The sequence below is a fragment of the Hyperolius riggenbachi genome, chromosome 12, assembly GCF_040937935.1.
Source record: "Hyperolius riggenbachi isolate aHypRig1 chromosome 12, aHypRig1.pri, whole genome shotgun sequence".
NCBI lineage: Eukaryota > Metazoa > Chordata > Amphibia > Anura > Hyperoliidae > Hyperolius > Hyperolius riggenbachi.
In genome coordinates, this window is record NC_090657.1 from 116,385,686 (window position 1) to 116,398,317 (window position 12,632).

Genomic DNA, 12,632 nt, shown 5'->3' on the forward strand with positions numbered 1-12,632 from the left:
CCGAGTGGTCGGTAAAGTCAGCTGTTTTAAGCATTTCCGCATGCGGAAATGCTTTATGAATGATAGCCATTATATACAGTAATAGCTGTGCTTAGTCCACAAAAATGAAATAAACCAATCAAAATTAGTTACTTGTGCTGCTTCAATAAAGCAGTCCCCGTATTTTTAAGGTCAGATATACATATCTGATTGTGACTGTATATATGATGTGTACACAGGAATCTCTTATATATACTAAATAACATCTATGCTGTAAGAATAAAGCCTGATGTGTAGCTGTGTCACTAATAGAGATGGTCAACGAGATGGAAATAATTCTGCATTGATGCTGATTTATGCAAATGTGTGCACTCCCTTTGCTGATGAAATCAAATAATTTGATATGTTGTTAAAATTTGGTTTGGTGACTACAAATTAAAGGGTAACTGAGACGGATGAAAAGTAAAGTTTTATACATACCTGGGGCTTCCTCCAGCCCCCTTCAGGCTAATTAGTCCCTCGCTGTCCTCCACCACCCGGATCTTCTGCTATGAGTCCTGGTAATTCAGCCAGTCAGCGCTGTCCGGCCGCATGCCGCTTCCCACAGCCAGGAACATTCTGCACCTGCGCAATAGTGCTGCACAGGTGTAGTATGCTCCTGGCGGTGGAGTGTGTGCATGCGCACTACGCCCGACTGGCTCAAGTACCTGGACTCATAGCAGAAGATCCAGGTGGTGGAGGAGGACAACGAGGGACTGATTATCCTGAAGGCGGCTGGAGGAAGCCCCAGGTATGTATAAAACTTTAATTTCATCTGTCTCAGGTTTACTTTGTTACACAGTAGTACTATACTCTACATATGCACTCCCCACAGAGCTGCAGGGAATCCACTGAGAATGCTGTGCACATTGAACACAGAGGTGTTGTCTGTTTACAATCTCCTCATTCCCCTGCAGAGTACCTGCACATCATTCTTACATGTACCCACACTTACATTGCCTAGGGCCTAATAAATGTTCTTTGTTCCGGTTTGTACCTTTTACAAGTACTCTTACCAAGGACTAGTTTTAGTCTAAAGGAAATAAATATAGTAGTCTACATATCCTTCTCACTTCAGTTGTCTTGTAAAATTCCTAAGCGTTGGCAGTTAAGAGACGGATTTCATGTTACATACTTTTAATCAACAAAATTGTAATATGCAAATTAGAGGAGTCGGAGTCGAGGAGTCGGAGGAATCCTAAACTGAGGAGTCGGAGTTGGTGGATTTTTGGACCGACTCCACAGCCCTGATTTCTATGTAATATAAGGGAACTGCATAAATTATCCTTTCAGTATATTCACTTAATTTACCCTTATACTACATAGAAATGGTAAGATTGTATGAAAAAATTGCACCATGTATGGCCACCATAACGCCAAGATGTGTGCTAAGGACAGGCCTTGTTACCAATGACTGACGACTAGGTAACGCACATTTTAATGTGTGTTGTTGCAACATGCCCATTTTGAAATGTGCTGCATACCCATTGTAATAGATTCGGTGTAACTTAGCCTGATGGAAAGCTAAGCATCTCTGATAAACATATTATAGCTTCCCAGCGCCTAAATCTGCACAATTCACCTAGATATGCAGTCCATGCATGTAGTAATGAAGAATTAGATGAATATGATACCAGATACTATTATGGAATCTGACTCTTTGAATGACACAATTGAACAACCTCCCTGTAATGATGGATACAAAAAGCAATGCATTCATGCGGGTTGTAATCACTGGACGACAGAAAATATACGTCTATCCGTCCATGGTGACACTGTACAGACATGTGGGAATTAGTGTGACAACTGGTGACCCTCCGGCTGTCACAGTCACTCACTCAGCCAGGACTCCAGACTCTCCCCGTCACTCTCCGCCATATTGCCAGCGGAAACTCCACCCCGGGCACTGACAAGTAGAAATCGGCAAGCCGGCCACCGTCAGTTTCGCGAGAGGTTACAGTCACAGTGTCTGTCTTGTGGATCTTCTGTTGCGGCTTCAAGATGGCGGCGCCCACAGGGAGGCTGTTCGTGACAAGGATAAGGGCTGGGTGGCCCAGGTGAGTGTTACGTGTTTACATGTCGTGATAATTATTAAAAATGAAAAAGTAAACAGCTTAGTGAGAGCCAGGCTGAAGATAATGGGATTTTCTGTGACAGATGAAGGTCTCTAGTAAAAATTGGACAGATATGTGTTAGCGTGACGCAATTCTAACCTAATGAGCTAATATAGCTAATGGTAAGGGACATACTGTTGGTTTATCGAGTACTACGTTTTTTGTTTTTTTTAAGTTACAGTGGGGGTTTGTCTTATTTCCAAACAGAGTAACCAAGCAGCTCTGGGTGACCCAAACTACTAGGAATGTATAGGGGGATAAAAGGAACCAAAAAGCCCTACTACTAAAAAAAGCAAAGCTCGGTGTAATTTGCCAAGGGTGAAAAGGGATAATTTGCATATTCAGTAGTCGTGACTTGTGGGTAACCACAAATGTTCACTTATAACTGAATTATTGCAAATTTCCTTCTGTTTTAAGAAGGCAAATTACACCAAGCTCTTATTTCCAAATTAATTGTACTACTTGTTTCTGGAATATCACAAGATCAATCACGTTATATTACTATATCGTTATTCTAAACTCTGTTATACGGTAGTAAACCTATGGCTATAGTTCCTACCCAGGTCCTGACCATGCGCCTATGAATATGCAGTGTATAACAAATTCTGATAAAGTAAACTACTTGGCCAGGTCCCTTATGAAGGGTATAGGGTGAAGGATTCGACTGTATTTTATGGCGATAACAATCTAAACTGGTTACAGCCTCAGCAATATCATCATTTTTAACTGTTTTTATAACTTATTCTTGCTTCTCAATCAATTCTTGTAGAAATCAATTTAGATTGTTTTCCAGTTTATCAGTATTACATTTTAATTTTATCAGTGAGGGCTCATTCACACCTAGGGCATTTTTGCCCTTTTATTCAAGCGCTAGTGATTTTGAAATGTGGGCAATATTGTATTAACTTTTTCTCAAAGGAAATATTTTTTTATGTTCACTAAAAAGTAATTCTTCAGCACTTAGCAATCGAAAAAGTATTAAAAAGGGGGTAAAAGCGATATCAAACTTATTTGTAGTATTTTCTTACATGCTGGGAGCTTTAAAGGACTTTTGAGGTGGGGTGTGTAAACATAGATTGTGCTCCTCGCCTTGGAAGTCCTTTAAAGAGACTGTAACAAAATGTTGAGCCTTATTTCTTTTATCCTATCAGTTCCTATAGCTGTTCTAATGTGCTCTGTCTTACTGCAGCCTTTCCTAGCTGCACAGTGGCTGTTTTATCTCTGTTATATGATCTAATCTTCTCTCCTCTGTCGGGCTCAGGCAGTCAGGCTGGAATGTGCTATGCTGCTTGTGATTGAATAGAAGCTATACACACCCTCTCCAGGCCCCCTGCACACTCTGTATGACTCTCACACTAAGCTACTCTCAGCCTAGCACATGCTGTTAGCAGCCATGTCTTTTGTTTGTAAACCCTGCATAAAAATGGCAATTACAAGCCAGGATTGCAGCAGGGAGTGGCAGAAACAGCACAGAGGGGCCAAGGAAAACATAATTAATTGAATGGTATGCTTTTTATTGTAAGAATTTTACAGTACAGATTCTCTTTAAAAGTATTTTTATTGGTAAGGTTTGAAAATGAATTTCATGGGGGGAAAAAAAACCTTGAAGGATACCAGATGTGAATCAACCTAGAGACACGGGGGTTAGTAGGTATATACTGTCTCCTGTCCTGATGCCTACCTCTCCTCCCTGCCCCCACATTCTACCTATATACCCCTCCAGCAGCCTCTTCTGAGTCTGCCGTGGCCGGGAGCGATATGTGTATGAAATCACTACGTCATGCGTATGCAAAGTGTGCTCCAGGCCACAGTGCACGCCTGTAGGATGCGCGCAACCAGACTAGCCTCTTTCCAGTAGTGCCCGACTTCGGTGACCTGCAAGAGGCTGCTGGAGGGGCATTTAGGTAGAATGCGGGGACAGAGAGGAGAATGGGTAGGCATCAGGACAGGTGACAGTATATGCCTGCTTCCCCTATTTTCTCTAGGCTGGTTCACGTCTGGTATCCTTTAATCTGATGTTTATTCCCCTCAATGTAATCCCTGTCTAACCTTGTCTAATTTGTTTATGATTTTTGCATTTGTAAATGTATCTATATAATCTTTACTTGATGGTAGTATTTAGTGATGAGGAGCCACACAAGTCCTCCTTTTCTCTAAGGCTGCTTGCACACCAAGACGTTACAGGCGCACGTTAGTGCGCCTGTAACGCTCCCCCAACGCACAGCAATGTAACACAAGTGGGCTGTTCACACAGCCCACGTTGCGTTACATGTAACGCTGCACGTTCTGTGCAAAGTGCAGCATGCTACGGCGTTGGAGCGGCTATAGCCGCGTTAGACTGTTTGCACATGCGCAGTGGGGGGCGGAGGAGGCGGGGAGAGCCAGCTACAGTAGCCGCGCACATGGCTACTTAATATTCACTGCACTGGCGGGCGCTGATTGGCCGGCGGGACCACGTGATGCGGAGTGTCTCGCTCCGCATCACGTGGTCCCGCTGGCCAATCAGCGCCACTCTGGGAGATATTATGGGCATCGAGCAGCCTAACGCGGCTCACTCTACCGTCGGCTTTTGCAGCACCATACGTTGTGTTAGGTGCACGTTATGCGACCTTAACGTGCCACCTAACACAACGTCTTGGTGTGCAAGAAGCCTCAAGGTAGCCATACACTGGTCGATTTGCCATTAGATCGACCAACTGACAGATCCCTATCTGATCGAATCTGATCAGAGAGGGATCGTATGGCTGCCTTTACTGCAAACAGATTGTGAATCGATTTCAGCCTGCACCGCATCCCAGCGTACACTGTGTCACTCCGTGACCAGGAAGTTCAAATAGAGCGCCCTCTATTGGAAACTTCCTGGTCACTGGAGTGACACAGGAAGTTAATGTACGCTGGGATGGAGCAGGAACAGAGCGGTGCAGCGCGGAGAAGATGCCCGGGAGCCAGCGTCAGGTAATGTTAGGGCTGCACGATTTTAGGTAAAAATTGAAATTGCGATTTTTCTCTCAAAAATTGCGATTTCGATTTTTTTTTTTTTTTTTTTTTTTTTTTTTTTTTTTTTTTTACGGTTTTTTTTCAAACGATTGCTTTAAGAGAAACTCCGACTCTTGAACTTTATCCCAATCAGTAGCTGATACCCCATCACAAATGGATCATCAGGGGGCTCTATATGGCTGATATTGTGGTGAAACCCCTCCCACAAGAACAAGAAAAGAACGTACTCTTGGCAGTTTGCTTTCTGTGAACCTTGCTGCATTGTGGGAAATAGCTGTTACCAACTGTCAAAAACCATGCAGCAGCTACTGTCAGCAGTGTTCCTTTTTAAGAGCCGGGCAGCGGGGGCGGTTCATGTGAGGGCAGCGGTGGGCGGTTCACGTGAAGACGATATAGTTATCATCACTATCTGCAGTTTTCAGAGTGCCCGCCCGCTGCCCGCACGCTTGTCTTGCTGCACCGCTGTGCGCCGATTGGCCAGAGCCGCCAGAAGCAGTGAATATGTATTGTGGTTAATGAGCGGGGGGGAGGGGGCGGGTCCACTCGAGAGAGCGGCGCACACAGCTTTACCAATCGCTGGGTAGCGATGGAATGACTGCAGCGGTAGGCGGAGCTGTACAGAGCGTACAGCTCCGCCTACCGCTGCCGTCATTCCATCGCTATCCAGTGATTGGTAAAGCTGTGTGCCGCTCTCTCGAGTGGACCCGCCCCCTCGCTCATTAACCACAATACATATTCACTGCTTCTGGCGGCTCTGGCCAATCGGCGCACAGCGGAAGGCGGGCCAGACAAGCGGGCAGCGGGCGGGCACTCAGTAAAAACCGAGGATACTGACGATCACCAGATCGTCTTGGCACGAACCGCGGTTTCGGTTTTGAACCGAAAAACCGTGCAGCCATACCTCTATCAGATCAGCCGCTAGCTACGCTCTCACTACCCGCGGGCGATCGACGGTAATTTCCCGCACGTTGCGATTGACGGACCGATCCGATTTCGGGAGGAAATCGGATCGGCGGGTGCGTTTAGCGCGAACGATTGGTAGCAGATTCGAGCCCAGTGATCGAATCTGCTGTTGAACGGCGGCAAATCGGGCCAGTGTATGGCCAGCTTAACAGTCAGTCCAAGGATTGCACTCCTAGATCTTGAGTTGACAAGACACAGAACACTCATATTACACTTTTTTCCTTTATCATTAGGGAGCCGTTCTCAAAAACTCCTGAATTCGAACCCTCGTCAAAGGCTCAAATCCCACATTGTAAAGAAAAAAATGTGCCTCTAGTGGGAGTAATCCTTTTTCCAGTAACTTAACCACTTGATGACCCAGCCTTTACCCCCCCCCCCCCCCCTTAAGGACCAGCACTGTATTTGCTGATCTGTGCTGGGTGGGCTCTACAGCCCCCAGCACAGATCAAACACCAGGCAGAGCGACCAGGTCGCCCCCCTTTTTTCCCCACTGGGGGGGATGATGTGCTGGGGGGGGTCTGATCGCTCCTGCCTGCGTGTGGCTGGCGGGGGGGGGGGGGGCACCTCAAAGCCCCCTCCACCGCAGGATTCCCCCTCTCCTTCTTCCCTTCCCCGGAGATCCGAGGCTGCACAGGAACGGATCTGTCCTGTGCAGCCTCTAACAGGCTCCTGCCTGTCATGTGACAGCGATCCCCGGCCGCTTATTGGCCGGGGATCGCTGATCCAGTACAACGCTGCTACTGTTAGTAGCGTTGTACAAATGTAAACAAAGCTGATTATTTCCGCTTGTGTTTACATTTAGCCTGCGAGCCGCGATCGGCGGCCCGCAGGCTATTCACGGAGCCCCCTGCCGTGGATTGACAGGAAGCAGCCGCTCGCGCGAGCGACTGCTTCCTGATTAATTAGCCTGCAGCCGGCGACGCAGATCTGCGTCGCTGGTCCTGCAGCTGCCACTTTGCCGACGCGCGGTATGAGTGCGCGTTAAAAAATAAAACAAAAAAACCCGCACTTTTTAGGTCAGTGATAATCCGGGAGGGGATCAAAACTGGAGTGTTGTACAGAGGGTTCTTGAGATTAAAATGTAAAACTTTGGTTATTGATGTTGAAATATTTACCTACGTTCTCGGGACAGCACCCATAAGAGATGACCTCTCCATTCCAACCTGGACAGGAAGTTGAATAAAATATTCAAATTAGCCACAGGGTATTTATGTGTGCTGCAATCCCACACACTCTGTTATTTCTTGTCTGTCACGGACGGTTGCGGGGCCGCAGACGCGACCTGGAATCGCCCGTGAAGAAAAAGCGATCACGCTCGATTCTCTGCATCGATTGCGATTCAGATGAATAGAATCTGGATTGGTTGTGTAGGGGCTACCTGTAGCAACCTGGAGTTTCCCTTTCTCCCAGCTGTCACGGAACAGCTGGGAGGAACGTAGGCGAATTTGGAAGATTCGACGTCTGTTTCTCCGATTTCTTGGTCAGATCTGCTGGTCATTGCAGCGAACGGAACTGACATTCCTGGGGTTTTTTTTGTTTTTGTTTTTTTTCTTCTCTTTCCCTCCTTCCACCAAAAGACACTAGCCTGCTGCCGATATTTGTAGCCTTTTGCTACCCATTTCTCTTGTAAGCTGTATGGTAATTTTGACACTACTGGGTTAACACCACACTATCACTAGGTAGCTTATACCTGTCAGATGAGGGTCTGCCATTGCTAACTCAAGCGCCAACAGCAGGTCGCTCAGTCCCTGGAGCTTAGAGTGGTCTTCGTTTGTGATTTTGGGGAAAGTCTGTAGTCTTTTTTTGAACAAGATGCTTTCTATGGCCTCAGAGCTGCCGTAACTTTGCTCAAGTCTTCTCCATGCAGATGCAAGGCCTAGCTTCTGGATAATTCATGTGGACCTAGCCATTTGACAAACAAGTCTAGCTGCTCTTTTGTAGTAAGGAGAAGGTCAGCAATTGCAGCCTGGAATTTAGTTTCTCCAGGCTCTGTAGTTCTCTGGGTAGTCATCAAACCTTGAAAGGCTGATGTTGATGAGCTCTCAGTGTATCATATACCAGACATGTCTGATCTGGCACTCCTCGTTACCTGATCAACTTGTGGAGCATGCTGGCTGTGGAAGTTCTCTGGTGCATGAGGGTGATGAGTTGCACATGGGCTTAGCTGTGATGTGCTTTCGACTGGCTGCTGTTTGAACTGTGGCTCGTTGCTAGAAGTAGCCTTGTCAGTGATGTCTTTGGCTGTGTGGTGATTCTGAGGTACTGCATGCGTCTTTAGTTTCTCAATGGCTAGAGCTGGAACAGTATGGGAGGTGATCCTGTGTTATTGTAAGTGTTCTGCTTTAACACATACTCCGCTGGTGCGGTAGGCTGGATCTTGCTATCCTGGTGGGATGAAGCTGCTTGACTCTGAACCTTCTCTCACCGCTTGCTCAAGGAATCAGTTACTGCTACAGCGTCTTCCGCCTTTTCTAGCTTTTCCATACTGGCTTCCAGGAGGGCTTTCTTTTGTGCCTTTTTAGCTTCAAGGAGGACAGTCTATTGCTTTAATTGCATTGTCTTCTCAGCAAAGGTGTTTTAAACTTTTGTGGCATCCACCCTTGTACAGACCTCGATTAGCTTGTCACATAGCATTGACCTTCCAAACCGATATGGTCTAGAAGAATGTGATTAATGTCCTGTGGCGCTGGATCTGTGATATCTGGTTTCCTGTACATGAGCAATGCAGAGTTCTACCTTATATTTTTTGCATCTGGTATTAAAAGGTTCCTTTGTCAGAGCCTCATGGTTATTTAGCTCTGCTAAGGAGGACTCAATGTTAGAATTTTTTAAGAAGGTAGTGTACTTTACAGTCTCTAATAGGGCTCATAGGCTTTAGACTTTAGATATTCTCCTATGCTAGGGACACACCATACAATTTCTTGGTAGATTGATTATTTCCAACATGTCTGATCTAAATATCGATTGATTTAAATAGAACTGAAGGAAAATAGATAAAAAAATGTAAAAATCGAAAAATCTATTGAGATTCAGATCGGACATGTTGGAAATAATTCCAATAATTGATCTGGCAGGTATGGTATACACCAGTATGGTGTGTACCTAGCATTAGTTCTGCTGCTTGGTTGCTGCAGCATGGAAAAACTGACATACAAGGCCCTATCCAATTTACTTTTTTTCTCCAAGAATATCATTTTTAATCATCTATTTAAAATGCAAATTTTTCTGTTGCTCTCTTAGCACAAGAAAACCCTATTCCTAAGCAAATCAACACCCCCCGGAATTGAATACCACACAAATTGCAGAGCTGCAGATCTAAACACACTCTCAAACCCACATTAAAGGCCAGATAAAATTACAAATTTACGAGGGAAGCGTTGACCACTAATTTTGTCTGACTTATGGGAGAGAACATGCTGTGGGCCTGATCAATTCCCTTTTCTCCAAGTTTTCTCCCAGGTGATATTTTCAAAAATGCCATTTAAGCCACCAGCAAACAAGAAAATACTCAGAACAATCTTGACTGTGCTTTTTTTCACCTACTTTTTGGTACTTTTTCAATTGCAAAGTGCTGAAAAGTTATTCTAAATGGAAGATGAAAATGAACTCCTAGGAAAAACTTAGGAGAAAAAGGCCTCAATTCACTAAGATCCAGCTGTAGATAATCAGGCAAGAGAACCACACATCAAGCTTGCCTTATTAACCTCCTTAGCGGTATGCATACCGCTTGCTAGCCCCAGGAGTCCCCCAAGCATAATTATGGTGATCGAATGGCTGTAAACCCTGTAGCTAGCACTAGGCTAGCTAGTACATGTGTCCAGCTCCCCCCGATTGCTGCGGATCCCCGCCGATTCCCCTGTTAAAACATTACACCCCCCCTGGATCCAGGGATCGTGCAGCCTCCCTGCACAGCTTCGGTCTCTCTATGGGGAGGATCGGGTTAGCGCATGACGTCAGTGACGTCATGTGCAATCCTCCCTATAGTGAAGACTGGAGCTCTCCGGGGAGGCTGCGCCGATCGCTGTATCCAGGCTGGGTAATGTATGAACGGGAGAGCGGCGGGGATCGGGGAATGCTGGGCACTTCTACTAGCTAACCTAGTGCTACCTAGAGGGTTTACAGCCATTCGATCGCCATAATTAAATTTTTAGCATAAACTGGCAAAACCTCCTAACGCTCAGGAGGTTAAGGTGTAGAGATACGTTTTCACAGTGAGAGTTATCTTATCTCTTCATTCCTTCAGTTACCTCTGTAGTTAAGTTACCTCCTCTGTAGTTATTTTCACATGCAGTTAATTAACGTAAAAATACGCATTGAACCAGTAATGCGTAAAAATGTATGTGTTAATGTTCCTGCACTAGCGGGAAATCGTAAAAATGTACGCAATGCATCCCGCCGACCTCCGAGGTCGGCAAGCTGCCAGCGGGGGACTGGAGCAGCAGTGAGTGACCAAGAGGGCACAGGATGGCTGCATGGGGCTGGTAGAAGCCCCAGGTAAGTGAAACTTTTTTTTATTTATTTATTTTTTTTTTTATTTTATTTTGCTTCAACCTTCCCTTTAAAGGGAAGGTTCAGGGAGGGTGGTTAAAAAATAAAAATCAATTTCCACTTACCTGGGGCTTCCTCCAGCCCGTGGCAGGCAGGAGGTGCCCTCGCTGCCGCTCCGCAGGCTCCCGGTGGTCTCCGGTGGCCGACCTGGCCAGGCCGGCAGACAGGTCGGGCTCTTCTGCGCTCCAAGGCCCGGCACTTCTGTGTCCCACGCCGGCGCACTGCCGTCGTTGGACGTCCTCCGGGCTGTACTGCGCAGGCGCAGTGTGCACAGGCGCAGTGCGCGTGTGCTCCCGCCGCCGGCCGTTAGTCCAGCGATCAATGAATGGGATTATAGATCCCATTCATTGATCAAAGTACCCCGCAGAAAAGCCAACAGCCTCTTATCAGGCTGCGTTTTTCTGTGTTACAAAATGTTTCCCGTCGTAATACTTCCTAGCAGTGGCGTTCCTACTGTAGTGCGCAGGGGAGCGGGGCGCACCGGGTGACAGACACCCAGGGGGGTGTCACCACGACCCCCCACAGCACAGAGCAGGAGGGGGGAGCAGCGCTAGAAGGAGGGGCAGTGGGGGCAGCGGTAGGGAGGGGGGGAAATATCCCCCCTCCCTCACCTGGGACCCCTCCTTCTGCCTCTCTCCCCCTCCATTCAGCGGTGGCAAGTGCGGGCCCGGCGGCGGGGAGACGTGCGGAGAATTACTCACCACTTCCGCGTTCCAAGCGCCGGCAGCGTCATGTCGTCACAGATCTCCGCCTATATTGAAGGCGGAGATCTGTGACGACATGACGCTGCCGGCGCTTGGAAGTGGTGAGTAATTCTGCGCATGTCTCCCTGCCGCCGAGCCCGCCCTTGCCACCGCTGAATGGAGGGGGAGAGAGGCAGAAGGAGGGGTCCCAGGTGAGGAAGGGGAGGGGATATTTCCCCCCTCCCCACCGCTGCCCCCACTGCCCCTCCTTCTAGCGCTGCTTCCCCCCTCCAGGGACATCTATACTGGGGGCAACTATACCAGCTATACTGGGGGCAGCTATACTGGGGGCAACTATACCAGCTATACTGGGGGCAGCTATACTGGGGGCAACTATACTAGTTATACTGGGGGCAACTATACTAGTTATACTGGGGGCAACTATACTAGTTATACTGGGGGCAACTAAACTAGCTATACTGGGGGCAACTAAACTAGCTATACTGGGGGCAACTATACCAGCTATACTGGGGGCAACTATACTGGGGGCAACTATACCAGCTATACTGGGGGCAACTATACCAGCTATACTGGGGCAGCTAAACTAGCTATACTGGGGGCAACTATACCAGCTATATTGGGGGCAGCTATACTGGGGGCAGCTAAACTAGCTATACTGGGGGCAGCTAAACTAGCTATACTGGGGGCAGCTAAACTAGCTATACTGGGGGCAGCTAAACTAGCTATACTGGGGGCAACTAAACTAGCTATACTGGGGGCAGCTATACTGGGGGCAACTAAACTAGCTATACTGGGGGGGCAGCTCTACTAGCTATACTGGGGGCAACTATACTGGTGGCAACTATACTAGCTATGCTGGGGGCAGCTATACTAGCTATACTGGCGACAACTAAACTAGCTATACTGGGGGGCAGCTATACTGGGGGCAGCTCTACTAGCTATACTGGGGGCAGCTCTACTAGCTATACTGGGGGCAACTATACCAGCTATACTGGGGGCAACTATACCAGCTATACTGGGGGCAACTATACCAGCTATACTGGGGGCAACTATACCAGCTATACTGGGGGCAACTATACCAGCTATACTGGGGGCAACTATACCAGCTATAATGGGGGCAACTATACCAGCTATACTGGGGGCAACTATACCAGCTATACTGGGGGCAACTATACCAGCTATACCGGGGGCAACTATACCAGCTATACTGGGGGCAGCTATACCAGCTATACTAGCTATACTGGGGGCAGCTATACTGGGGGCAGCTATACTAGCTATACTGGGGGCA

At 47.3% G+C, this 12,632-nt stretch overlaps 2 protein-coding genes across 3 annotated transcripts in view; one reads left to right on the forward strand and one right to left on the reverse strand.

Annotated features, from left to right (window-relative positions):
• Positions 1-1,960, reverse strand: part of GGA3 (golgi associated, gamma adaptin ear containing, ARF binding protein 3) — a 257,926-nt gene extending 255,966 nt beyond the window's left edge. For both annotated transcript variants that reach the window (XM_068261937.1, XM_068261936.1), the window contains exon 1: positions 1,857-1,960. In XM_068261937.1, coding sequence (XP_068118038.1) covers positions 1,857-1,896 — 40 coding nt within the window. In that variant the 5' untranslated portion in view covers positions 1,897-1,960. The remainder of the gene's footprint in view (positions 1-1,856) is intronic.
• The window catches only part of MRPS7 (mitochondrial ribosomal protein S7), a 144,933-nt gene continuing 134,244 nt past the window's right edge, over positions 1,944-12,632 (forward strand). Inside the window, exon 1 of the mRNA XM_068261939.1 lies at positions 1,944-2,075. Within this exon, the coding sequence (XP_068118040.1) occupies positions 2,020-2,075 (56 nt within the window). The 5' untranslated portion in view covers positions 1,944-2,019. The remainder of the gene's footprint in view (positions 2,076-12,632) is intronic.